Source organism: Orbicella faveolata, unplaced genomic scaffold (genome assembly GCF_042242905.1).
Source record: "Orbicella faveolata isolate gen_17 unplaced genomic scaffold, um_ofav_v1 contig_13, whole genome shotgun sequence".
Classification (NCBI taxonomy): Eukaryota; Metazoa; Cnidaria; class Anthozoa; order Scleractinia; family Merulinidae; genus Orbicella; species Orbicella faveolata.
Window position 1 is genome coordinate 11935165 of NW_028301540.1, and position 24564 is coordinate 11959728.

General features: G+C 39.4%; 1 protein-coding gene and 1 pseudogene across 2 annotated transcripts in view; both read left to right on the forward strand.

Annotated features, from left to right (window-relative positions):
- Positions 1-904: 904 nt before the first annotated feature.
- On the forward strand, positions 905-2096 carry LOC149115024 (uncharacterized). The gene is made up of 2 exons (XM_089285826.1): positions 905-1297; positions 1639-2096. The coding sequence occupies exons 1-2, from the start codon at positions 905-907 to the stop codon at positions 2092-2094; spliced, it is 849 nt and encodes a 282-aa protein (XP_089141952.1). The 3' UTR covers positions 2095-2096.
- Positions 2097-13135: 11039 nt separating this feature from the next.
- Positions 13136-24564, forward strand: part of LOC110064751 (V-type proton ATPase 116 kDa subunit a 1-like) — a 30877-nt pseudogene continuing 19448 nt past the window's right edge. The window contains exons 1-11 of the transcript XR_016206212.1: positions 13136-13231; positions 13337-13357; positions 16915-16993; positions 18088-18171; positions 18328-18506; positions 19527-19633; positions 20085-20294; positions 20993-21086; positions 21723-21800; positions 23746-24031; positions 24397-24533. The product of XR_016206212.1 is annotated as a V-type proton ATPase 116 kDa subunit a 1-like (transcript). The remainder of the gene's footprint in view (positions 13232-13336; positions 13358-16914; positions 16994-18087; positions 18172-18327; positions 18507-19526; positions 19634-20084; positions 20295-20992; positions 21087-21722; positions 21801-23745; positions 24032-24396; positions 24534-24564) is intronic.

Genomic DNA, 24564 nt, shown 5'->3' on the forward strand with positions numbered 1-24564 from the left:
ATCACGACAGATTACCGAGAGACCAGGTGCGCCCGAAAACACTGCAAAAAATCATCTGATATTTTGAGCGCGAAAACATGAACTATGTTTATACGGTGTGTCGCGAACTAAAAAAAACACAATTAAGTTTATGTACTTTTCTGCCTTTCTTTGTAATCGTAGCTAGCATGTTTGCCGTAAGTAACCACATGAGAGTTCTACCGACCAGTTGAAAATAATGAGAAAAAAGTGAATGTTATGGGAGATTCCGCGAGCGCGTGTTGGATATGAGATGGTAGATAGCCAACGAGACGTGTAGCGCCGAGTTGGCTATAATCATAAACTTTTCAGTGACCGTCTCAAGTTTTGGCTTAAAACTGGAGGATTTTTTTTGAGTAACAGTTTTGGTAGGAGCAACGATGGGAACCATATGTGCAGTACATCTTTAGCTTAGGGCGCTGTAGAAAAAGGGACGGCGGAGCCGAGTGGGGGTGGGGGGAGCTGGGGAAGCTTTAGTCCCCCAAATTTCAAGCAAAAAAATACACAAAACAATAATTTTACAAATATCTCCAGACCCCCTACAACTCTGGCGCTTGCTTGTAAGCCCCCCCCCCCCCCCCCCCAATTCAAACTACGCTCTGACATCCCTGGGACATTTAAGCAACCTTTGTGATTTGTTTACCAGTTTCAATGGCCAGCAGTTGGTTGCCAGATTTACCTTGTACTTTGGGATAATCCAGACCATGATCAATGATCCAAGATCACTCAATGGATGATGCAGACTGGTTGCATTGATGCACCATGATCCAAGTGATGCTGGACCAATTCAGTCCTAGTCCAGATCATCCCAAAGCAATGCACTCTAAAGTTGCTTCCAAAAACCTTGTAGCTTGTGTTCTTTTCAAATCAACAGACCTTTGAGAACATGGTTGCCCCTAACAAGAAGCGATTTACCTGTACCGAGTGTGGGAAACGTTTTGACAAGTCAGGAAATTTTAAAAGACACGTTAAAAGCAGGCGTTCACAATGTAAATGGTGCTTTGATCAAAAATCAAATCTTGAGCGTCACATGAAACACCATGATAATATGAAGTTCTTTGAATGTAAACAATGCAACAAGGGATTTACCACAGCATGGGGTCTTAAGCTGCATGTAAGAATCCATGCAGAGTTGAAGCCCTATAAGAGCTCAAAGTGCGAAAAAAGTTTCAGACAGTCCTCACATCGCCAGCAGCACAAATGGACACACTCTGAACAAAAGCCTTTCAAAAGTAACAAATGTGACATGTCATTTAGTCAGTCGTTGTTACGAAAAATTGTCTAGGTCTAGTTCCAGAACAATTTAGAACCGGAAGTCATTCAGCCGTGACCAATTTGTATAAGAACATTCCAGAACATTCTGATCCTTACGTAATTACTCAGATTAGAAATTGTGTCAAACTACTTAATTTAGTTCCAAATAGAAGTTTCTAGAACTTTAAGCCTCATGTATATTAGAGCGAGAGGTTCTGCTGTAAAAGAGATTGATTCAGATTTGAAGAAGCTTAGTGCTGTAAATTCGTGAAGTTATTTTACGGAAATAAATTAGTTTGTTGCTGTTACCGGCGATCCTGAGTTCTGTCTGGAAACAACCCTGCTCTACAACGATACTCGTAACAGTCGTCAAATCTTCAACAGCACATTAAAGAACTGCATGATCTCAGAGAGAGCACACATAAATGTATTCACTGTCAAAAGAAATTTTCAAGAGCCTCTTATTTACAAATTAATCAACGAATACACTCTGGGGCGAAGCCTCTTCAATGTGAACACTGTAGCAAGTCATTCAGGTTTTTGTCATCCCTATATCGGCATTGCAGAAGTCACTTGCATGATGAGGAGAGTGGAGATGTAGTTGAAGGTTTCATCCTCAAGGAGCAATTGAAATATGACTTGAAAGCAACTGCAAAGGAATGCACTTGTTTTGAGGAGAATTCCGGTGAAGAATGTTGTTTAATCCTTCTGAAACAAGAAGAAACAGAAGCATCCCAGGAAAGTGAATGCTGGATTTGCCTTAAGAGATTGACAGATCCAGCAGATATGATAAATCATGTTAATGAGCACTTCCAACTTTGAGCTGGAACAGGTCAGACATAATCCTATTGTTATTCCAGTTACACAAATAGAAAAACATCCGAAATTTATCGTTACCTTGTTTACCCTGAATGCCACAATCAAGTTCCAGTTAGCCAGTAATGCAGGTGTATTTGGAGTGCATGAGCTAATGTTTCGAGTAAGCGTGCCATCTTAGATTCAGACAGCATTGGGAGTATGGGTCAGTCTCCAAGAATGACAACATGTACATGTGTACAAAATTCTTCTGAGCATGCGAAAGGTGGATTTCGAACAGCTTGCCAAACAAAATGCCGGAATTGCAGGCCATACGTTTCATTTATCAATAGTTTTTAAACTTTTAAGCATGTATATATTGATTCAAATGATGTAATGTTACCTTCTTTTCAGTAGGTTACAAAATTATCTATTAATTGATCATATCAAGGGTTAGACCATTTGGGTTTTGGGGAGGGGTGTGGGCGATTTGGTACAAGCAAGAATGTTTTTTAACCCTTTCATGCACTAGGAAATTTTTTTCTCAGGATCATGTGTATGCATGGCATTTTTTTCCCATTTTGAAATACTTTTTTCAGCTCATTGAATGTGTTAATTTTTTACGGCAGTAGTCCTGTGCATTTACTTTTTTTCTCCACTACAAGTATGCTTGAAGGATATCTTTTTTTGAAAATCACCTCCCTAACCTTCTCTCAAAATCCCTCAAAAGTCGAATGGTCCACCCCTAACCTTATATGGCAGTACATGGAATGTGATGTAACTGCATTCCAAGGCAGACAACATAGACCTACAACAAATAATTTTGTGGTTAGATTTGTAATTACTCATTCCTAAATTAGTTAGATTCTTAATTAGTTGCAGTTTCAGTTCTAGGTGTATGCACTTAATTGTTCCAAGATATAAATAAATTAATAAGCAATAAGAATAACTCATTAGCTACATAAGACGAAAAAATTAAGATAAAAAACGAACAAAATAAGTGAACAGTGGGTAAAACAAATCTTATCCTAAACAAAGATAATATGCTTATAATCTAGTGACATATAAAGCCTTAAAGAATCATCAATTAAAAAATAATAAACTGACTTTGATTACTGAGTTTACATTAGCATTTAAGAACTGTTTCAGAACCATTATAAGAAATGGATGAACAAAAGTGGGACGTGGGAATGTTGACTGACATCAGCTAGCTTCACTTAAGACCTCAGAACAGAATATCACATGAACCCACTAAAGTATTAGTAACTCAGGGGAGGTGTAGTGGAATCATGGGACACAAACAAGGTCACGTGACAGAGCACATGGAACTAAGTCGAGATCGAGCGAGAGAACCGAGATCTTCTTCATGCGTTTCACGAGTATCGAGTATTGTCAGAACTTCCTGTTTATCGTTCAGAATATAAGTTGCGTTTCTACATTTTGTCTACATGTCAGCTAATTCCCCCAACAACGTCTACAAGTGGTGGAGAATCCAAATCTCGTAGAATTCATGCCGACAATTGACGAACTTCAAGGAGTCGTTGCTGGACTCATCAGCGTTGTGAAAGACCTAACTGCAAATGTTTCTCAAGTCACTCAAACAGTCGGCAACATGGCCGAAGCGGCTCCTGCAGCGCCTCATCACGACCATAATCAAGGCCTTCGCATGCCTTCCATGCAACTTCCATCGTTTCGTCGAGATTCTGTGGTTCAAGGCGACATATCCGAATTCCTGGAGCGATTCACCCAGCAAACATCGCATCTTCCCGCCGAAACACGCTTGTCGCTTCTGGAACAACAATGTGTTGGCGACTGGTCAGGGTCGGTGTTGTCAATTGCCAAAACTACAGAAGGCTACGCAGAAAAAGCGGCAGAGGAAAAACTTAACACTTGTATCGAAAGGTTACGTGCGGAATTCGGTGAATCCAAAGAAGACAAATGCCGCCGATTAGCAGACGAGTTGAGCGCTATCCAGCAAGAGCGTGGCGAATCAGTGGAGCAATTCGCGTTCAAATACAAGAAATTGTTGCATCAACTGGAGAAACTTGGCGAAAAGATTGCGAAAGATTGCCCCACCTTTGTGATTTCCAGTTTATTTCTAAAGTGAATTCCCGTATTGCGCAGCAGCTCGTTGTGAAAACGGCATAATTTGAAACTCTCGACAAGACTGTCGAAGCGGCTCGTCGTGTTGAGTTGTCATTTCAAACTCCGCCCACCGCCTCGAATGCAAATCGGTCGCTAGATCAATGGAAAGTTACATCACCGAATGCCTTTGTTTCTTCGACCGCCGTGAAATCTCAAGATCAGCAGTTCCAACGACAGCAGAGGGTTTGTTACACTTGTGGAGAAACAAATCATCTGTCAAGGTACTGTCCCAAAAATCGCAAAGAAGCTTCAAAACAACCTGAGGTCTGCAAGAATTTCAAGTCTAATTGTGAGGAAGATGGCAACAAATGCTCATATGGCCGACAACACAAATGCCAACGCTGTAATAAATGGGGTTGTAAAGCTATCAGACATTCTGAAAATCGCCCATCAAGCACATCTCGCAGCCCTGTTCCATCCGATGAGGTAAATTCTCTCAGGCAGCAACTCGTAGTCTTGTCTACTCGCCTAGAAAAATTCGAAGCTCAATCTCTGGAGAATTCTTCATCTTCTGTTCCAGCGGGATCTGAAAACCAAACCGCAACCTCATCTTCACGACCACCTCCTCCAGTTAGTTCTGGTCAGCCATCAACATCTACTCCTTTATTTGGATTGCCTGCTGTTACCATCCCTGCACCTTCAGCAAAGCCAGAAGCTCAGTTACATCAGCGTAACATTCTGTGGACCTCCATTACATCTGCAGGTCAACAACTGCCCTTACCATTGGATAGCTGCTGTTCTGTATCTCTTGTGAGCAAAGTAAATGCTGATTTTGTAGCCTCCAAACGGTCTGATCTCAAGTATTGTGCCCTAGAGGAACCCATTTCTGTTACAGCTGCGGATCCAAAATCTAATCTTAAAGCAGTTGCCACCATGGAAATCCCAATTACATGGGAAACAAAAACGGAAACTGTCTCCACCATGCTCGTAGTTCCAGGCCTTGTCTGGCCAATGCTCTTTGGGGAGAACCACCTTCATGCAACTCAAGCATTGGTTGATCATTATGTTCCGCCCATCACCTTTCGGCATCCAAGTATGCAGTTTCGTGTGCAGTGCTCTCTCAACAATCCACTTGAAGGCTTCGCAAGTGTCTTAGCATCCAGTGGGTCTTCATCACATGACAGTGAGGCATCAGTGCCAAAGCCACACGTCAGTGTCACATGCCCTCTAACCGGAGCACCACCACCAGGTGTTCACAAGCGTTCACAATCCCTTCACCGTGGTCTTAACTTTGTTACAGTATGCGTCACCCTTTCTGCAGCTTTCATGGGATATCAAGCAGTGCGTCAACCGCTGTGGATTGAGGGCAAAGACATTCAACCAGGTGTCAAAGTTCTCAGTGGCCCCTTTGATCTGAGTCAAATTTCAAGTCACGTGCTACCAGACACCACACGCCCTAACAGTGAGCCATACTACAATGGACACCTCTTAGATCTTCCTGAGACACCAGATTCAGTTCTCACCAAAGAAGTTCCTGACATGCGCATCACAAATTGTACAACCTTGGCAGTGGAATCTAAGTTAAAGAAGACAAGTATCCCCAAATATGTCATTCTTGGTGATATTACAGACATGTCAAAGGATGACGATGCTATTCTTAAAGAAGCAGCAGACACTACTGCCAAGCAACTTGAAGATGGATGGCTTACATGGACAAATACTCAGCAGCCAACCTCTTCATCACAACCTCCAAGGAACACTAAGCAGAAGCATTGTGACTTTGACTCTTGTGCTCCAAAGCAATGGCAACTTTCAGTTCAAACAAAAGAAATGGAAGATTCTGGTCTCAACTCGTCCATATTGTCTCCCTTTTGTGATGCATTGCCGGAATTTGACTGTCAAGGTCCAGAGTTTCCTCCAGCAGAAGAACTGACCTATGACCCGTACTCAACTGCCTACACTGATGCTATTTTTTCAAGCCTTGGATCTAGATAGCTTGGAGTATTCCACTGTTGATGTAGATATTATGAAGAGATTCAAGGAACTTATCTGTCAATATCCTACTACATTTCTCCTCCCTGGGAGTCCACTCGGAGCTGTTAAAGGGTTTGAGCACAGAATTGACACAGCGGATGCTCCCCCCATCTATAGTCACCCATACAAGAAAAGTCCAGCAGAAATTAGAGCAATCAAAACAGAAATCGAGCGAATGCTGAAGCTCAAGATAATTCAACCAAGTCACTCAGAATGGGGTTCCCCATGTATCCTGGTCCGCAAACCTCCAGAAAAGGGTCAACTGCAACCTCCAAGATTTGTGGTGGACTATCGTCGCCTCAACAGTGTGACGCAAGGAGATGGTTACCCTATCCCCTCCATCTCAAGCGTTCTGGATGCAGTCAGCCAAGGAAAAGTATTTGCAAAATGTGACTTGGTCAGTGGTTACTGGCAAATTCCCATCCGCCAGTCGGATCAACATAAAACTGCATTTTGTACACACCTGGGACTGTATGAGTTTCTCAGGCTTCCCTTTGGATTGAAAACAGCACCAAACACCTTTCAGCGGATTTTGAACACTGTCTTTGCAGATTATTTGCACAAGTGGCTTGTTGTTTACGTGGATGACATAATTTAGTGGGCAATGACAGACGAGGAAGCCCTTGCACAGTATTCATTGTTGTTTCAGAGACTGGTTAAAGTTGGCATGCAACTGAAACCTTCCAAATGTATTTTCTTCGCAAAGGAAATCGAAATACTGGGACATCGTTTCACTCAAGAAGGTCGAACACCAATAAGCAAAGGAGTAGAAGCAATCTTATCTATGCCCACACCAACGGACACTGCAGTCAAGCGTTTTCTGGGACTCTGCGGATATTTTAGAGACTTTATTCCATGCATGTCTACCCGAACACAAGCCTTGTGTTCCCGCCTCAAAAAGGGCGTATCATTTCATTGGACAGAAGAAACAGCAATAGAGTTTCAAGACCTGAAGCAAGTAATCACTGGCCCAGATGTTATGTTGTTCCATCCTGATTGGAATGCTCAGTTTGAATTACATGTGGATGCTAGCAAGCTTGGATGCGGAGCAATGTTGGCTCAAGAGAAGGATGGTGTGCCTCGTCCTGTGAGATTTGCATCCCGAGCATTCACACCAGCTGAATCACGTTGGACAACTATGCACCAGGAACTCTTTGCTGTGAAATGGGGACTTGAACAGTTTCGCTCTTACATACTAGGCCGAAGAGTTAAAGTTGTAACTGATCATGCAAATCTGAAATGGTTGACTACTATGGCACCACAACAGGCAAAAGTGGCAAGATGGTGCATGAGCATGGCTGAGTTTGACTTTTTCATCGAACACAGAAAAGGGGAAAGAAATGTTGTTCCTGATGTCCTTAGCCGTCACCCCGTCGAAGAAAACATTCCCGAAAACAATGTTGTTATACCTCCAGAGAACAGTGTTACCACGTTTCTGATCATCGCAACCTCAGTTGACATTCCACACCATACCCCTGAACTTGTTCATGGAACATTTAACAATACTATGGCTTGTTTACACAATGCATGTCTTATACCTCAAGCTGATTGCCTCGACCCAGTTTGTCTCACTACAGCTTCAAAAGAACCAAATGTGCAAAGGAGCCTCAGCCCAAAAGTAAAGTCACAAGCCAGTCCAAGACTCCACAAGTTGCTAAATCTCGAGAAAGTCTGTCCTCAGAGTGCAACTTTCAAGACTTCGAAAATTTAGAGGCTCTAAACCGCAATCGATCAAGTTTTTCAAAGAGACAGCTACAGGATTACTAGTGCAATCTGTTAATCAAGTTTCATAGCTCAAATCAAGATATTTCTTCAATCAAGAACATTCCAAAGGAACACTTACAATGGGTCAAGCAAATGACAAAGCGCTCAGCTGTTATTGACAGTTTGCTAATGTATCGAGATGAATTTATGGAGGACCCAGATCACTACCGTATTATGGTTCCCAATGATATTCAACTTCAGCGTCACCTGTTGCAAGTGTATCATGATTCACCTTTGGGAATGCATCGAGGACGCGAAGCTACTTATGGATCCCTTTCACATGACTTTTATCGGCGAAACATGGCTAAGCATGTGCGGAACTGGATCAGGCGATGCCCTGCTTGCATCAAATTTAAGTCTACTGATCCCAAACATGGGCCGATGCAGATTCGCAAATATGACCGTCCCCTCAGCACCATTGGTATAGACTATGTTGGACAATTGCCTACTACCCCAACTGGTAATAAATGGATTTTGACAACTGTTTGTCCTTACTCTAATTTCTTGCGCGCAATTCCAGTACCAGATAAACAAGCAACTACTGCAGCACGAGCTTTGTTTAATGATGTATTCCTGCAATATGGATTTCCAGCAGTCTTGCAAAGTGATCAAGGAGGAGAATGGCTTAATGCAGTATTACACCAGCTAACAAAACTTCTCTCAATTGAACACATTGTTACAACCAGTTACCGTCCACGCCTAAATGGAAGTACAGAACGTGTTCACAGATGGTTGAACGCAGCAATAGGAATTTATCGTGAGAAATATCAGGAACGTTGGGAAGAATTCCTGCAGCCAGCTGTGCATGCTCACAATGTATCTCCAATTCCTGGTACAGGTCAAATTAGTCCATTCTTCTTGGTATTTGGACGCAACGTACCATCACCTGAAGTCATTACTCTTGACTTACCAGTAGAAAGCCTCTCAAGAAGCACCTATGCAGAGTAGCTTGTGTTTGGTATACGTGAAGCACATAAGCAGTTTAACAGCATCAAAGCAGATATGAAGAGAACTCAGAGAGAATATTATGAAAAATCATCCAGGGAACTTAACATAGCTGAAGGAAAGCAAGTTTATATTAGAAGACCACCTCCAAGTTCACAACCAAAAGGATCAGCCACCCGGTTCATCCGCCGATTTGATGGTCCTTACACTGTTATAGGACATTTCCATGGTCGCCAGGATCTTTTACGACTTCGACATAAATTCACTCAGGATGAACTTAAAACAGTAAACATTGAGAAGATCATTGTCGTTCCAGATGATCTCCCGGAAGCCGCAGCTTATGATCTCAGAAATTATGAAGACCAAACATCTAACACAGAGACTGTTACCACTTCTGAATTACCCACCCAAAAGAGTACAGTGATTGATCCTGACTTGGCAAAATTAGCATTTGCGTTTGGAGAATATCTGAACACTCTACCAGGTGCAAAGACATATGCATCAGAGGCCTGCAAAGTAGTGTACCAGCAGATTCCAGATGCCCAGGAAATTTTGAAACGTTGCGGAAAACTAAAAGGACTGATTTCAAAGTGCCCTTATCTACCCATGTCTGGAGGCTCACATGGAGGGACTTATCTGTTAAAACTTGACAAAGACATGTTTGTAACTTTAGTTTCGAAAAAATAAAATCCCTTTAAGAAGGGGTGGACTGTAGTGGACTCATGAGGATTTTAGAATGTTAAGATTTTCTTGTTAGCTTTGTTTCAATTTTTCATCATTTAAGCTTTTGTCGTAAGTTTACTCCCTTTAAGAAGGGGTGGACTGTAGTGGAATCATGGGACACAAACAAGGTCACGTGACGGAGCACATGGAACTAAATCGAGATCGAGCGAGAGAACCGAGACTTTGTTCATGCGTTTCACGAGTATCGAGTATTGTCAGAACTCCCTGTTTATTGTTCAGAATATAAGTTGCGTTTCTACATTTTGTCTACATGTCAGCTAATTCCCCCAACAACGTCTACAGAGGGGTGGGGGGGGGGGGGGGAGGGTGTGGAAGTTGTTGATGTTAACTAATAAAGTGCCACTGATCACCAGGAAGATCTGTCCATTATTTTGAGTCATCACTGTGTTTGTACCTGGCCGCGATGGATTAAACAAAGGGAGAGAGAGCCTTCTAGTGAGTGATTTTCATCACCAGAGGTTAGACTGTGGTATGAAAACTGCAGTTTCATCACAAGATCAAACCTTTCCTCTGCTGATCAGACTGGACTTCATTTGTGGTTGGTTAATCATTTCTCACCCTAGGATTGGGGTTCATTAGGTATCATTGTAAGCACAAAATACATGCAAAGGACTACAGCAATGGAATTTCTGTACGCGTTGCATGGCTATGGTCTCAACTCAAAACAGATTGATATCGGAATGTAAAATTAGGAAAAGCATTTTTTTTTAGCAATCTACTGTTCAGCGGATACCTTGTTTCGACAGCTGTCAATTAACCATGATATGGTTGCCCAATATCAAAGATATACCTAAGGTAATGGTGCTACTATCTTATTTGAGAGGTATTGGGCTTGGCGTACGGACGAACGTACGCCGTACGTTGAAGCCCTGATTTTTTTCAGGCTTCTTCTTTCCAGTTGCTTAAATTGGAAAATTTACTGCGATGATCATACTTCACTTTCTTCTACTGAAGAACACTTGAAATATACTGACGCTTTCGTGACAAAAAGTTAGCTACTCGTCACTTGAAACGGGGCCTCTTAAGACGAGAACGGAGGTGCTTTTTTCAACTTTGTGACTGTTACACAACTGTTACACCACGTATCTCACAAGCTGGCGTCATGACGGAGCTCCTGCGGGCCGAAGGCGCGCGAGTGGAGCCTCATACCAGGGCGCCATACCTTAGAAAATTTGATAACCCATAGATCTAAAAAATTTTGGTTGTCACGTGACTGTCCTACGTTCGTCCGTACGCCAAGCCCAATACCTCTCAAATAAGATAGTAGCACCATTACCTTAGGTATATCTTTGATATTGGGCATCCATATCATGGTTAATTGACAGCTGTCGAAACAAGGTATCCGCTGAACAGTATCACGTGACCATATCGCGGGATCAGACTCTGGAGGAGAAGGTGGGACTGCGTGCAAAGGGTAAATTTTGGCGCAAGTTAAGGTATCATGGTAGGTGGATTGACAGTGTTTGGACATTGCGCTCTCACGTCGGCGCTTTTGAAGAAAACCCCATCAACCTATACATTTTCTGAAAGCTTTCTTATAGAATCCAATCATAGCTTTGAAATTTTCTAAAAAGTTATTGTCGTAGTGATATTGAAAGAAATACCCAGAAACACTGCTTCGCTTAGACTGGTTCGCTTCCGCGCGTGAATTATCGGAGCGGCGCGATGATACGTCGGGAATGTTTTCCCACAAATCACCCCCAAAAAGGGTGTCGGCGATATTCCAGGTGTTTTGTTTTCCTACACCCTCGTAAAGTTTGATTTTTTCCAATGCGGACGTTTCCTTGTACTAAAGAGGCCATAACTTTGAAACGGAAGCGAAATTAAACAAAGCCCGACATCTTTTTTCGAAGGAGGTATAATGGAACGTACCTGCCCATTTCCAGCCAATTCCGTCGGAAGACGCGCGTAAACGAACTAAAAATGTTGGTCCTTATATGCAGTTTTATTTTATCGAGAAATAGACGAAAAACCTTTTATGAGATTGGTATGATTAGGTGTTAAAAATCCCTCCCCACTGACAGATGTCGGCATGGGTCAGTTTACCACAACAATGGCTTATGACAACTTGAAATAAACAGACGTCTCAGTACACTTCTGGCGCGGAAACCCGTCGCTGTGAAATCGTCCGAGGAGCGAGAAATTACTACGAGCTTTATACAGGTTTGTATTTAAACTGTCGTGATTTCTTTTACTTAGAAGCTTTCGTCGGCGGCATTGGTATTGGTTGCTCAAGTTTAGCATTCTTCGTTCTCCAGACATTTTTTGAAACCATGCCTCGTGAAGCCAAAAAGAGGAAATCTCCAGGTCTACGTCGTCTGCATCTCTGCGCTTGACTATCTCGTTGTGGAAGTTTCGGAATCGCGTCCGTTCTCCAGCAATCTCGTGCGACTAGCACTTGTTGTATTTTGTCCTTCAGCTTCATTGGCGGGACTAGTGTCCTCGAGTTCCTTCAATCATTCTTCTTGGTTACACTTACAGTGCGACCCAGGGTCGCTCAGAGCTAAAGATCTTGTTCGACGCTGAACCTGTGGGTTCCACCAGATTTTCGCTTCTTCGGCTTCTTCGAAGACGAAAATGGGCAAGAAGTTTTCTTGCGTTTTCGTCCTGACATAAAGAAAATTTGACAAGAACGAAAGCTAACTTCAGATCGAGAACAGTTCGCGTGCAAAAATGAAATATCACACCACAATTCGCATCACACGTGACAACTGGCGGTGAATTTTAATAAGAGGTGTCAACGCGTCGTAAGGGGTTAATGAGATTCAAATTATTTTTTCTCTTTATCTTAAAAAGTAAAAAAAGCTTTTTGCCCATTCTTTTTTAAAATATTTATCTCAGTCTTCTCAATTTGAACAGCCAAAAAAAGAAATAAAATGATAATAATAATAACAACAACAACAACAATAAGAATAAGAATAAGAATAAGAATAAGAATAAGAATAATAATAATAATAATAATAATAATAATAATGATAATAATAATAATAAAAGATTTTCGCATTTTTCGTAAAAATCCACCTACCATGATACCTTAGCCCCTGGCGCGTTGTTGACTTTTCTGCCGACATATTCCTTGCATAATCATCTCTTAGAAAGTCCGTGATATATTGCGTACGTAATTTCTACAATCTTGGAAAAATTGGTTACGCTTCTTGGGTATAGTTTGTTAAAATTTAACTGGAAAAAATTGCGAAACCACACGCTGAACTATTACACGCTAGCGATTGATCCTTTTTATTTGAGTTTCTAATTTTTTTCCAGTATCAACCAAGAGCTCCGCTTTTAGGCTTGGCTAAATCTGTCATTGGGAGACAAGAGAAAGCCTGAGAACGAAGTTGATATGATATCCTCGTGATTTGCAAAGCGCGGGAAGACTGAAACTGGCTTAAAGCAATGTTCACGAACGATCGACTAATGGAGTCATATGACTTAAATGTGAGGTACTTGCAATCGCTGTTTTTCGCCAAATGAATACACTTTCATTCTTTCAAAGATGTCTTTCCTCTTCATATCGGAGGAAATGACATTGGCCCAACTTTTTCTTCAAGCTGAGGCAGCTTATTCTTGTGTCAGCGAGCTCGGAGAGCTGGTAAACAAAATTCTTCTGTTCGAAAACGACTTGGAAACCAGTTGCAATCGCTGTTATATTTGACACTGAACCAATGTTTTGCCTTCTCTTTCCTTTTTCTGTTAGGATCTTGTGCAATTTCGTGATGTAAGTATTGCATTTTTCGTCTTTTCGTCTTTCTTTCTTAGTCGACTTGAATTCTGAAGCTTCAGCTTAAGCTTACATGTAGCTCTTATGAACCGAGCAGGAGGTCTACAGGTATGGGAGAATCTTGCCCGAAGACCGTCTGTACACACGACCGAGGTCAAGATTCTCCCATACAGACTGAATAAGCTCGGTTAGTAAGATGTTTATTATATGGCAAACAAGAACAATTTCATTCGTTTAATGAAACTGGTTTGTACTGTTTGTCGTTCGGTAACACATTCAAAACTGAATTTATTAAGTTGCTGCAAGTAATAAATACATGCTATCTGGATACGTGCGTGACAATGTTGTATAGTGCAATTAAGGTGCAAGTGCATAATTATGATTAAAACATACAAAGGTGCAAGTGAATGTGCATAGTGTAACAGTACTAGCTGACATTTTGCTTGCGAACGGCGATGAGCTGAAAATAATTCTGCCAAAGTTTGCTCGTCTTCTTTACTTTTTTTCTCATCAGGCTTTTTGGCACTTCCATAAATAAATATATTTAGAAGAAAATAGCCAATATTTTTTTATTTTAGCTTGCAATTGGGAAAATCAAGATCGCTTACAATATCTATTTCAGCCAATCAAATTCGTGAATTCGGTAGTTCCCAGTCCTTGTGAGACACAGCCATATAATAATTAATATGGTTATACCTCCCAGCTCAAATACGTTTTCCGATTGGAGGAGAACGTGTCACGTGTCGTGGGTCAAAACTCACTAACTCCCTAGGGCGAACAACAACTTGAACTTTCCACTCACATCTGATCAGGTCGTGCTCCTTGAAGCCACGGCAAATTTGTGAGCCAGCCGATGTCAAGCAAACGATTTCTTTGCATTTTCCTATTTTTGAGTTGGGGAGGTGTATAACAAAACACTTAATGACTGGTCCCGCGGGAAACAGTGAGTTTTGTTTCCCCTCGACCTCGATGTTCCCCGAGGCAAACATTGAGGGTCTCGAGAAAACAAAACTTGCTGTTTCCCTTGGGGCCAATCATTAAGTGCTCAATGACAATAACAGGGCTGGACACTAACGGTAGCCAACTAGCCACAGACTAGTAGAAATTTAGTTTTAGCTTGTAGGTTTTCAATTTCCACTAGCCACTTTGGCCAGTCAACAAAATGAAATTGGCTGAACTAGTTTCTGTCTCCTTCAAGGAAGAAAAACATGAAATTTACACTTTTCTCAGAAACAAGGTCAGAATTTCATTGTGGACATATCATGGTACTGGGCATGTGCTGTTACGTTCAGCATGTATGCAAATTTAAGTTTGTCTACTTTTCACTGGGTGGTACGTAAACAGGGAACTGAACATGTTACTTTTGTTGAAAGAAATATTTGAGAAACAAGACAGCATTTTCTGAAAGCACACATCAATGCTCTTTTTTGTTACAAAATTTTTTTCATGCGCAAAATAGTGCGGAACTGTAAAGGGATAACATTTCATTTGGTGCCACCATTTAGCGTAACAATACATGGGTGATAAAATTTGTCATTGTATGCATACTTACAAACTTACCACTACAGAAATAATTAGATGCGAAAGATTTATTTCCTTCGACATTTAAACCAGCCGTTTTTATTAGTCGAATTTTGCCAATGACAGTTTACAGTATTGTTCAGATAGTTGTTTTGCTTTTGAAACATTTCTATGGCATCTGTCTGCAAAGAAGTCTCAACAGTTTAAATTACACTGACATCCTGGGGGTCTCAATACTGTATTTTTTCAAGGAAGTTTCAGGGAAAAACAGAGTCCTGAAAGTCTTTTCGGGAACTGGAACGTTTTTGAAACTAGTTTAAGTACAGTATAATTACCAATGTTATGTATTAAAGAGAGTCGCTTCCATTGTGCTTTCAAGTCTTGCTAGTAATTCTGTTGTTATTGGACCTACCTGAAATTTTCACGTGCATTAATTTTGTGAATTTCGTGATTTAGAAAAAATCACGAAACTAAAGTGACGTGAATTAGTCAGTGTCGGGAACATAACACATTATGTTACTGTTGACATAAAGTCCTGCCATTGTGTTTTTGTTACTTTTGACGTTATTGTACCTTTGATAAAGTTAGTTTACTAAATTCAAAGACATGTTTAAGTAACATTGCTAGGGAAATAAATTTTGTGTTACTCAAAAATGCGAAGTCAAAGTGATTCAAAATACAAAATTTTAGCATAATCGCAAAATAAACGTGTCGTGAAAATTTCATGTAATAAGGTAGCCAACCACAACGCTTGGCTAGTTAAAAAAGGTTTTGGCTAGTAACGTCTAAGTTATCACTAGCCACTAGGCTAGTACAACTGTAAGTTGAAAAGTTAGTGTCGAACCCTGAATAACAATAACAATAACAATAAAAAACAACAACAACAATAAAAATAAAAATAAATAATAATGATAATATTACTAATAGTAATAAATATTATTATGTGGCTGTGTCTCACAAGGACTGGGAACTACCAAATTCACGAATTTGATTGGCTGAAATCGATATTGACCGCAGTCTAGATTTTCCCATCTAGACCAGCATCTAGACCGGTTTCATTTTGCGTTGAAAAAGTAGCAAACTAAAATACAAAAATGTTCACCGTTTTCTTTTGTTTTCTTCTAAATCATTTCTGGAAGTGCCAAAAAGCCTGATGACAAAAAAAAAAAAAACAAAAAGTAAAGAGGACGAGCAAATTTCAGCAGGTTTAAGTTAAGCCCATCTCCATTTGCAAGCAAACCAGTTCTATTCAACGAATTAAAGTTTTCTTCTTTGCCATATATAATAAACATCTTAATAACCGAGCTAAGTCGGTCTGTATGGGAGAATCTTGACCTCGGTCGTGTGTACAGACCTCACTGCGTTCGGTTGGCACTCACAACCTCGGTCAAGATTCTCCAATACAGACCTCCTGCTCGGTTAATAAGAGCTAAATAATGAAATGAATTTTTAAACAGAATAAACTTATCAGTACAAGTTGAATGTTATCAAAGGGGTCCTGTAAAACTTAAAAAGTAAAAATAAATCTAACAAATTACATAAAAAAAACTACATTAGTAAAAAGTACATATAGAAATTGCATTTAAAAATTACCTAATAGATAGAAACTACAAATAAAGTAGCAGTTCATTTTTCTAACCTCTAATGGCAAACTATAATGTTATAAATTGTTAAACACCTAAAAAGGAAAAACTTTTTTTGGCCAAACTCCAGTGTCATTTTGGTGGTTCAACTGATGAAAGTCTGTTCCTTGTGTTGAAATTGTGATTTTTCCTCGCAAAATAATTTTTAAAAGTACATATAATGCCACGTAGGAAGTCAAAAACAAAAAACTTATTACATACTCCTGTCTCCTCCAAACAATGGAGCTTAAGCCTATGCTCTGAAACCTGCCATTGTGCTAGCATTTATTGTTTGAACAATCTGGGAATAAATTAGTAAAACAGTGAAATTTCTGACTTGAAAGCTAACACCGTTGTTACTGTGAATTGAAACTGTATAAATAGTAAATATGACTTATTTTCCTTCACCAGCTGAATCCAGGCGTGAATGCCTTTCAGCGCAAATTTGTAAAAGAAGTTAGACGATGCGAGGAGATGGAGAGAAAATTAAGTAAGCTTATTGAAAAGCATGAGATGCAATTTGGTGAAAGAGTATAAAGCATGTTGTTAGCTTAAAAACTATCCTGACAGAAAAGATTTCAAGAGAATTCAACATCTCTCTCCTTAGTTTATAACTTAAGAGAATGTTCAGGGTAGGTTCAAAACGTAGACCTCCCCCCTCATCTGGACTCCCTTTCTGGATCCCATCTGCACCCCTTCTGGACTCCACTCTTGACCCCCCATCCCCCCCCCCCCCCCCCCCTCACGCCTGGACCCCAGCAGGGAAATTTTATGCTGGGAATGGTTGCCCTGCAGGGAATAGTGATACTCTTAGTGTTCAGTTAGTGTATGGTTTGACCTCTGGAGCAGATTACTAGTTGTTGGTATGTATATGTAAATACTGAACTACCATGAGCCTGGCCATATTGGAGGAATATTGGTGGAGTTCTTTTTATTTCAGGTTTATACATGTAGACTAAGCCACAGCTGAGCTAGGTCGATACACCTGCAAAATTTAAAGAATGAGACCAATATTTTCCAATACGGACTTCAAGTAAGTAAGTATTTATTATATAATGGCCCTTTTTAATCTGCCACTAAATTGACGTGTCTCCACGATCCATTCTCAGTAAACGTGTGTGAAAGGTAAGCATTTACACTGTATTTACGTTTTTCACATTGCCTTAGTGAACATTAATTTTTTAACTGAAATTGTCCTCCAAACATGAAGGTAAATTAAAAGATCCCTCCCTAGCAAAAATTTTTTTATTTTGCACAAATTATGAATTGAAAAAGAATTGAAAAAGCAATTTGCTGAAATTAATTCATGAGTTCAAAATTAAACTGGTTTAACTGACCAATCAGTTTCAATGGACCACACTTGTGACGTCATCGACTGACAAACATTTTTTGCTTGACTCTGAAGATTGTCTCCACTCACACAGGGTATTGAAATGTCAGGCACCAACAGCATTTTTTTTCCCAGAACATGACGCGACCCTAACTCAAACAATCACGCTATTCGTGAAACTCTTTTAAAAGTAGTCTGTAAGTTTCTATGTGTGTGTACAATGTCCTGATATACGATACTTTTTATTTTGATAGGGTTTCTAGACAAGGAAATTGAGAAGGCTGATATTTATGTTAACAGCACTAGCTCAGTTCTTGATAATGCGGATGGAGCAGAGGGTGACTCATTTTGCCATTAAACCATACAGAGTATGTAGATATGAAGCAATAGTGTCGGTAGCTCCAATATTTTGTTAATCACTTCAGGTATGATTGCAGACTTACAGCTGTACATTTGACTGGACAGAAATCAGTCCTAACATCATGGTTATAAAGTATGCAGTATGTTTACATTAATTATATTCCCAGGTGGTTTTGTCTTTTAGGCTGAGTTTGAGCAGCTTGAAAGTGAAATGAAAGACATTAATACGAATTATGAAGCACTCATGACAAGAGTTTTGGAGCTGAATGAACTCAAACATATCCTGAGCAAGACAAATATTTTCTTTGAGGAGGTAAACTCAACCTTGACTAGATAACTCTAGTATTTATCATGCATACTGCAGTTATTATGGCTGATTGAAGGTATTCTGTCAGTATTACCAAACTCAATGTAACATTCTTCAAATGTCAGTACCTTCAAAGTTGAATTTGATTTGTTACCTACTAGATGTTTTCCACTGTACATGAACAAGAGCTAAAAATTTTAATTAAGCATTGACACTTTTCTCCTTTCAACCAGATTAGATTTCTTATCAGTTTTTTTTTACTAGCTTTTGGGTTGCCCCTCTCATGGGATACTTTTCCTGTTCACACAATCCCTTTTGGTCTTTTCATTTCTACTATTGATTTACTACATAATTATGTAACTATATTAACTAACTTATGAGACCTGAATAAAGTTGATAGACCAAGACTTGTAAAAAGCCTGTGTCAGGCCATGCCAAGTGGTCCAATTACCCCCAGAGCTTATCCTGGTTTCCATAAAATTGGCGTGAAATACCTAGGAGTATTTCTACTCCCCCTAGTCCATTGTGGGGTTACCCCCAGCATTAAATTCCCTGGTACCCATTTACATTACACCTGGGTGGAGAGAGTTACTGTTATCCTCTGAGCAAGCCCTTCTTTCTATTCCCACGTGGAGCCTGCTAACAGGCTAAGGTACTGTGAAAGTAAAATATCTTGGCAGCACAAGAACACAATGCAGGGACCCCACCCAGGGCTTGAACCCAGACCACTCAACTCAGAGTCCCGGTGACGCACTTAACATTTTAGGTCACATGCAGCTTCTCCCATTAACATGATATGACCACCTTACTTTCTATTACAGTCATTTTTTGTTCCTTTTCACACTTAAATTATTCAATGAAATGTAAGACATAATAATAATATGTCTGAATTTCATTGAATAATTTAATTAATTTATGTTATAAGTGCCTCATCTACATTAGAAATGTTAAGGCCTCACCTTAAGGTAGCCTTAAAATGTGTGTTGTTACGCCGTGCATAGGTTTTCATTTGGTAACTTTGATTAGGCGGAACTACTTGTACATATACATGAGCATAATCAGCAACAGATCTATGAGCCACCAGGAGCTGATGATATGGAGCTGCAGCTCTTAGGAGATGAGCCAAGACTAGGGTGTGTTTTTAAGATTGTTACAAGTTTCACCTCTTAGAAGATATTAAAAGTGACCCAAATTCCCTGAATGTTGGTCATAGACAGATTCGAGTGAATGATTATTCACAGACTTGAAAGTTACAATTGTGTAGACTTGCACATTGTTAAAAACGGATAATTTAATAAAATAATATAAATGTGAAATGCCTTTCATATAAAATGGTTTAAAAAGGTGTCAGAGAAAACAATTTACGCCTGTCAGGCAGTTCATTTCAGAAAAGAATTTTAATGTACTAAAATAAATTTGCATTCACATTTACCAACATGTGGATGACTGACATTACATGGCAAGTTTTATTTATTAGTATTTATTTATTTAGTTCATCATTTTTTATTATAAATAATTTATTAATTTAAATATCTGTAAAATTACTTAGTAACAGTCTTTTCTACATATATATGCTCCTCGTAGATTTGTGACAGGAGTGATCATTCGTGAACGAGTGCCTTCATTTGAGCGTCTTCTGTGGCGTGCCTGTCGTGGTAATGTGTTCTTTAAGCAGGCAGAGATTGAGACTCCACTTGAAGACCCAAGTACCAGTGACCACGTCGATAAGTGTGTCTTCATTATTTTCTTTCAAGGCGATCAGCTCAAAAGCATAGTAATGAAGATTTGTGAGAGGTAAGTAAAAGAGTTTTATTTTATTTTTGTTTGCCTCAGTGATGGTACATGTATCTGAGTTATTTTGATTTAAGATTTCAGGATTTTATATTTGGATTTTGATTTCTGGGCAAATGCGTTCCTTAGCAATCAGTTGGAAAAACGTATTCCAGCTTTGACTCATGGATAAATACAAATTATCTCTGCTTGTGGTTTGGTTTCTGAACATGATGTCTTGAGCTTAATTTGTTAATTCTAATGGCTTTACATTGACCACCCTGTGTACTCTATGCATACATGTAATTTTCAAAATCTCACCCTTGAATAAGAGCTGCTGTCATGACAGCTAAGCATTGCACTCAACAAAAGTGCCACAATCCTAAACATTTGATTTGTACATATTCAAAATAACTTGAGCTCTAAACTGCTTCTACAAAACTGGTGCTTATACAAAGACTCTTGACTATTTTCCTAATATACAGTTAATTATGTCTTATATGGAAAAAAGTGAAAAAAAATGGTGAGTTTTTAGTATGAGCTGTCCTCAAATTTATTGTAAGTGATCAGAAGCCCCCAAAATGAGCATGACATCAACCTTTGAGAAATTTGATAATTAAGGTGCAGCAGTGCTTTTTGAAATAAATATATGCAGTAGTTGCCAATCATGAAATGTTAAAAAAGAAGACTGCTACGGATCATGCTACCTATTTCTTTTTCAGATATCGGGCTGTACTTTATCCCTGTCCAGACACTGCTGCAGAAAGGCAGGAAATGGCCATTGGAGTAAATACAAGGATTGAGAATATTCAAACAGTGAGTGCTTTGTTCTAGATTTAAGCCTTGTCACTCAAGACCTGCACTTGAATAGTAGCTGTAGGTAAAAGGTAATTAAAAGTCTTTATATGAACCAAGTGGCCTATCAGGACCTCATCAGGCCGGTGCTTATTCCGGTTTCAGTAGTATGAAACAAATGAGAGTATTTCTTCCCCTGGATGGGATACTCCATTGCAGAGTTTTCCCAGCATGAGGTTCACGGGTACCCATTAAATATACACCTGGGTGCAGAGAGGCATTGTGAGAGTGAAGTGTCAGTTGCCCAAGAACACTAAGCACTATTATTAATGACTGGTCCTAGGGGAAACAGTGAATTTTGTTTCTAGCTGAGACCTTCAGTGTTCCCCGAGGCGAGGTTATTTGAGTTGGGAGGTATAACAAAATAAAATGTCCCTGGCCAGGCCTCGAACCCAGACTACTCGATCCAGAGGCGAGTGCACTAATCATGAGGCTACCACACCTCCGCACAGAGTAGCTTAGCAGTGTTTTATTGTGCACACAGAAAAGCACATCGAATGGGGTATTCTACCACTGTGCAATTGAAAGGATTTAAATATTAAATTGAATATTGATTTAATAATTATTTTCTCTGTTGATTATTTTTAATTTTCTTAGGTATTGAACGAGACATGTGACCATCATCAGCAGTTGTTGGTGACTGTAGCCAAGAACATTAAACAGTGGTTCATAAAGGTAACAAAATTCAATGATCTGGATATTCAGATATTGAAAGCAAACCAGAAGAGATTGCAAATTGGCAGGCATTGAGAGGTAAAATACAGTCAACTCTCTACTAACTGACAGCTTTCCAATGACAATTCCTCCCCTGAGTGGCTGCATGCTCTTCTAAAGTGGATCAACCCTCCCTGCATGCATATGTAACACCCTGGGGCCAAACAGCCTTCAAAATGGTCATTTAGGGCAAGTTTGTGCTCTTTGCACATTTTACCAAACTTTGCACACTGCCTTGGATCGTTGTCTTGATCATTTCAAGTGTAACAAAATGTCAAAATGTCATATTGTGATGACATATTTGATGAGATCACAATTAAACACGTTATACAAATTTTCTAATTTCAAACCACCAATACATCATTTAAAAGAGCATGACTAGGGGACTATTATACTGAAAACCGTTCCTCACTATGACAAATATTTCTCGAGTTATAGCAATTTAAAGAAATTTCAGTGTCCCCCAGAACCATACTGTTCTTCTAAAATCAACCCCCTTGATTTTTTTTCTTCAGTTTTCTTTGATGAGCATTGAGAATTTGGTAATATAGAGTACTTAGTGCTGCTAAAAATCATATCATCTTAGATTTTTTAGTCTTGGCTTCTTAAACAAGTTTTTGCTGTTTGAATAATTGATGACGTCACTTCTAATGACGTCACAAATACGTTTTGAGGTGCTTAGAAGAGCAGGAAAAACATTGATGGCGATTTTTTCGGATTACATGTGTTCTACTTGTGTAGTACAGTAAATATGCAACATAAGTGAGATTGGTAACAGGAAAACACAGTCACCTTCAATTTGAAAATATTTATCGAGGGGCAGTCACTGTTTTTGGGCTGAGCATCCGTTAAAATTTAAAATGTCATATCTCCTTTAATTTTTGAGATATGGACAAGTGGTTTTCAGCTTTTAACTACTCTTGCTGTGCTCTTTCTAAAGAAGTACAAAAAAAAGTTGGAATTTAAAAACTTTTAATCAAGGTTATGGAATGACATCATTAACAGTGACGTCATCATTTGATATTTACTGTCAATTTTGTTGTCAAAAAAAATGGACATTTGTCCTCTATTCACTTGCCAAGTTTCGCGACGAGATATTTACTACACTTGAGGTTATACTGAAATAACCAAAATTTGCGACACCTTAATGACTGTTTTCAGGGCGGTTTGGCCCCAGCGTGAATTGAAACAAAATAATGACACAACTGTTTAGTTGTGGAATCAGCTTATCAACAGACTTCTCCTTCGTGGATTGACTTTGTCACAGTCCCAGTAATTACATGTGATTGAATGCTTTCTATTATAGTCGATATAAGTGCATCTACTTGTAGATCAGGCATTGGTGAATGGTCCTTCAAAAACCATCTCCCAAAACTGAAAAGTTTGGTCTAATTTCACAAGTCTAACAGTCTCAATTTTTTTCACAAATCTGTCATATGGAGTCTTGATTTTTTGCAAGGCTAAGAAAACCTCAAAGTCCTAATTTGTTTGTTTGGTTTTATAAATGACGTCTGAAGGTCTTAGAGTGTGAACGTCTCGTGGTCGCATTTAAAAAAAGCTTTGAAGTCTCAGTCCCACAATTTAAGAAGTCAGAATGTCTCAGGCTAACAAAGAAAAATGCTGCCTATAACCCTGTTGTTGTTATGAAAGTCAACATGTGACGGTTGCCATTTGATCAAACTTTAATGAATGCACAGCTCTTCACAGGAATAGTTCAATAGGCTTAACCCATTGGTGGTAGTGATTTTCTTTTGTTACTGAAACAATCGTTTTTTGTTTAAATTTGCATTTAAAGCTTTTTCTATTATTCCTTTACTTTATGTGAACGTTACACTACCGTCAGAGATTATAGTACAACTACGTACATGACTTGAACAGAACATGACTTCTTTTACTATATATTAAGGTAAAAAAGATCAAGGCCATTTATCACACCATGAACATGTTCAACCTGGATGTGACTCAGAAATGTCTTATTGCTGAGTGTTGGTGTCCAGTTAGTGACTTGGATAAGGTTCAGCAGGCACTGCGGCGTGGCACAGAGCGCAGTGGTGCTGCTATACCATCCATTCTGAATCGCATGTCAGCCCATCAAGAGCCACCAACCTTTAACAGGACGAACAAGTTTACTCAGGGGTTTCAAGCCATTGTGGATGCCTATGGAGTGGCCAAATACCAAGAAGTTAATCCAGGTATTTTGCATTGTTTGTTATTATTTCATCTGCATGAATTGCATGTACCAGCCGAAATCATTATCTCCATGGGCATCTACATTTTACCAGTATTTTCTTTTTCACTCTTTGGTAACAGGAATAAAAGTGCATCCTAATAAGCCTTTCAAATAGTACTTCAAAGTTTGGCCATCATTTTTCTCCATCTTACCCAAACTATATGCCATGGTTTTTGCGAAAAGAATCTGAAATAATGGTGTCAACTGACATGTTCATTTGCTGATAATGTCCTTTATTCAAATTGAAATCCTAAAGGTCAACATGTGTATATATTGTATACAAGTATTTAAAACTAACCTGAAATTGTTGACTTTTCTTCACACCAGCTCTGTTTACCATCATCACTTTTCCATTCCTGTTTGCGGTCATGTTTGGTGACTGTGGTCATGGGTTAATCATGTTTCTGTTTGCATTGTGGTTGGTGCTTAAAGAAAAGAAACTGGAGAATTACAAAGGAGGAGAGGTGAGGTCGCATGTCTTGACCTCAACAGAGC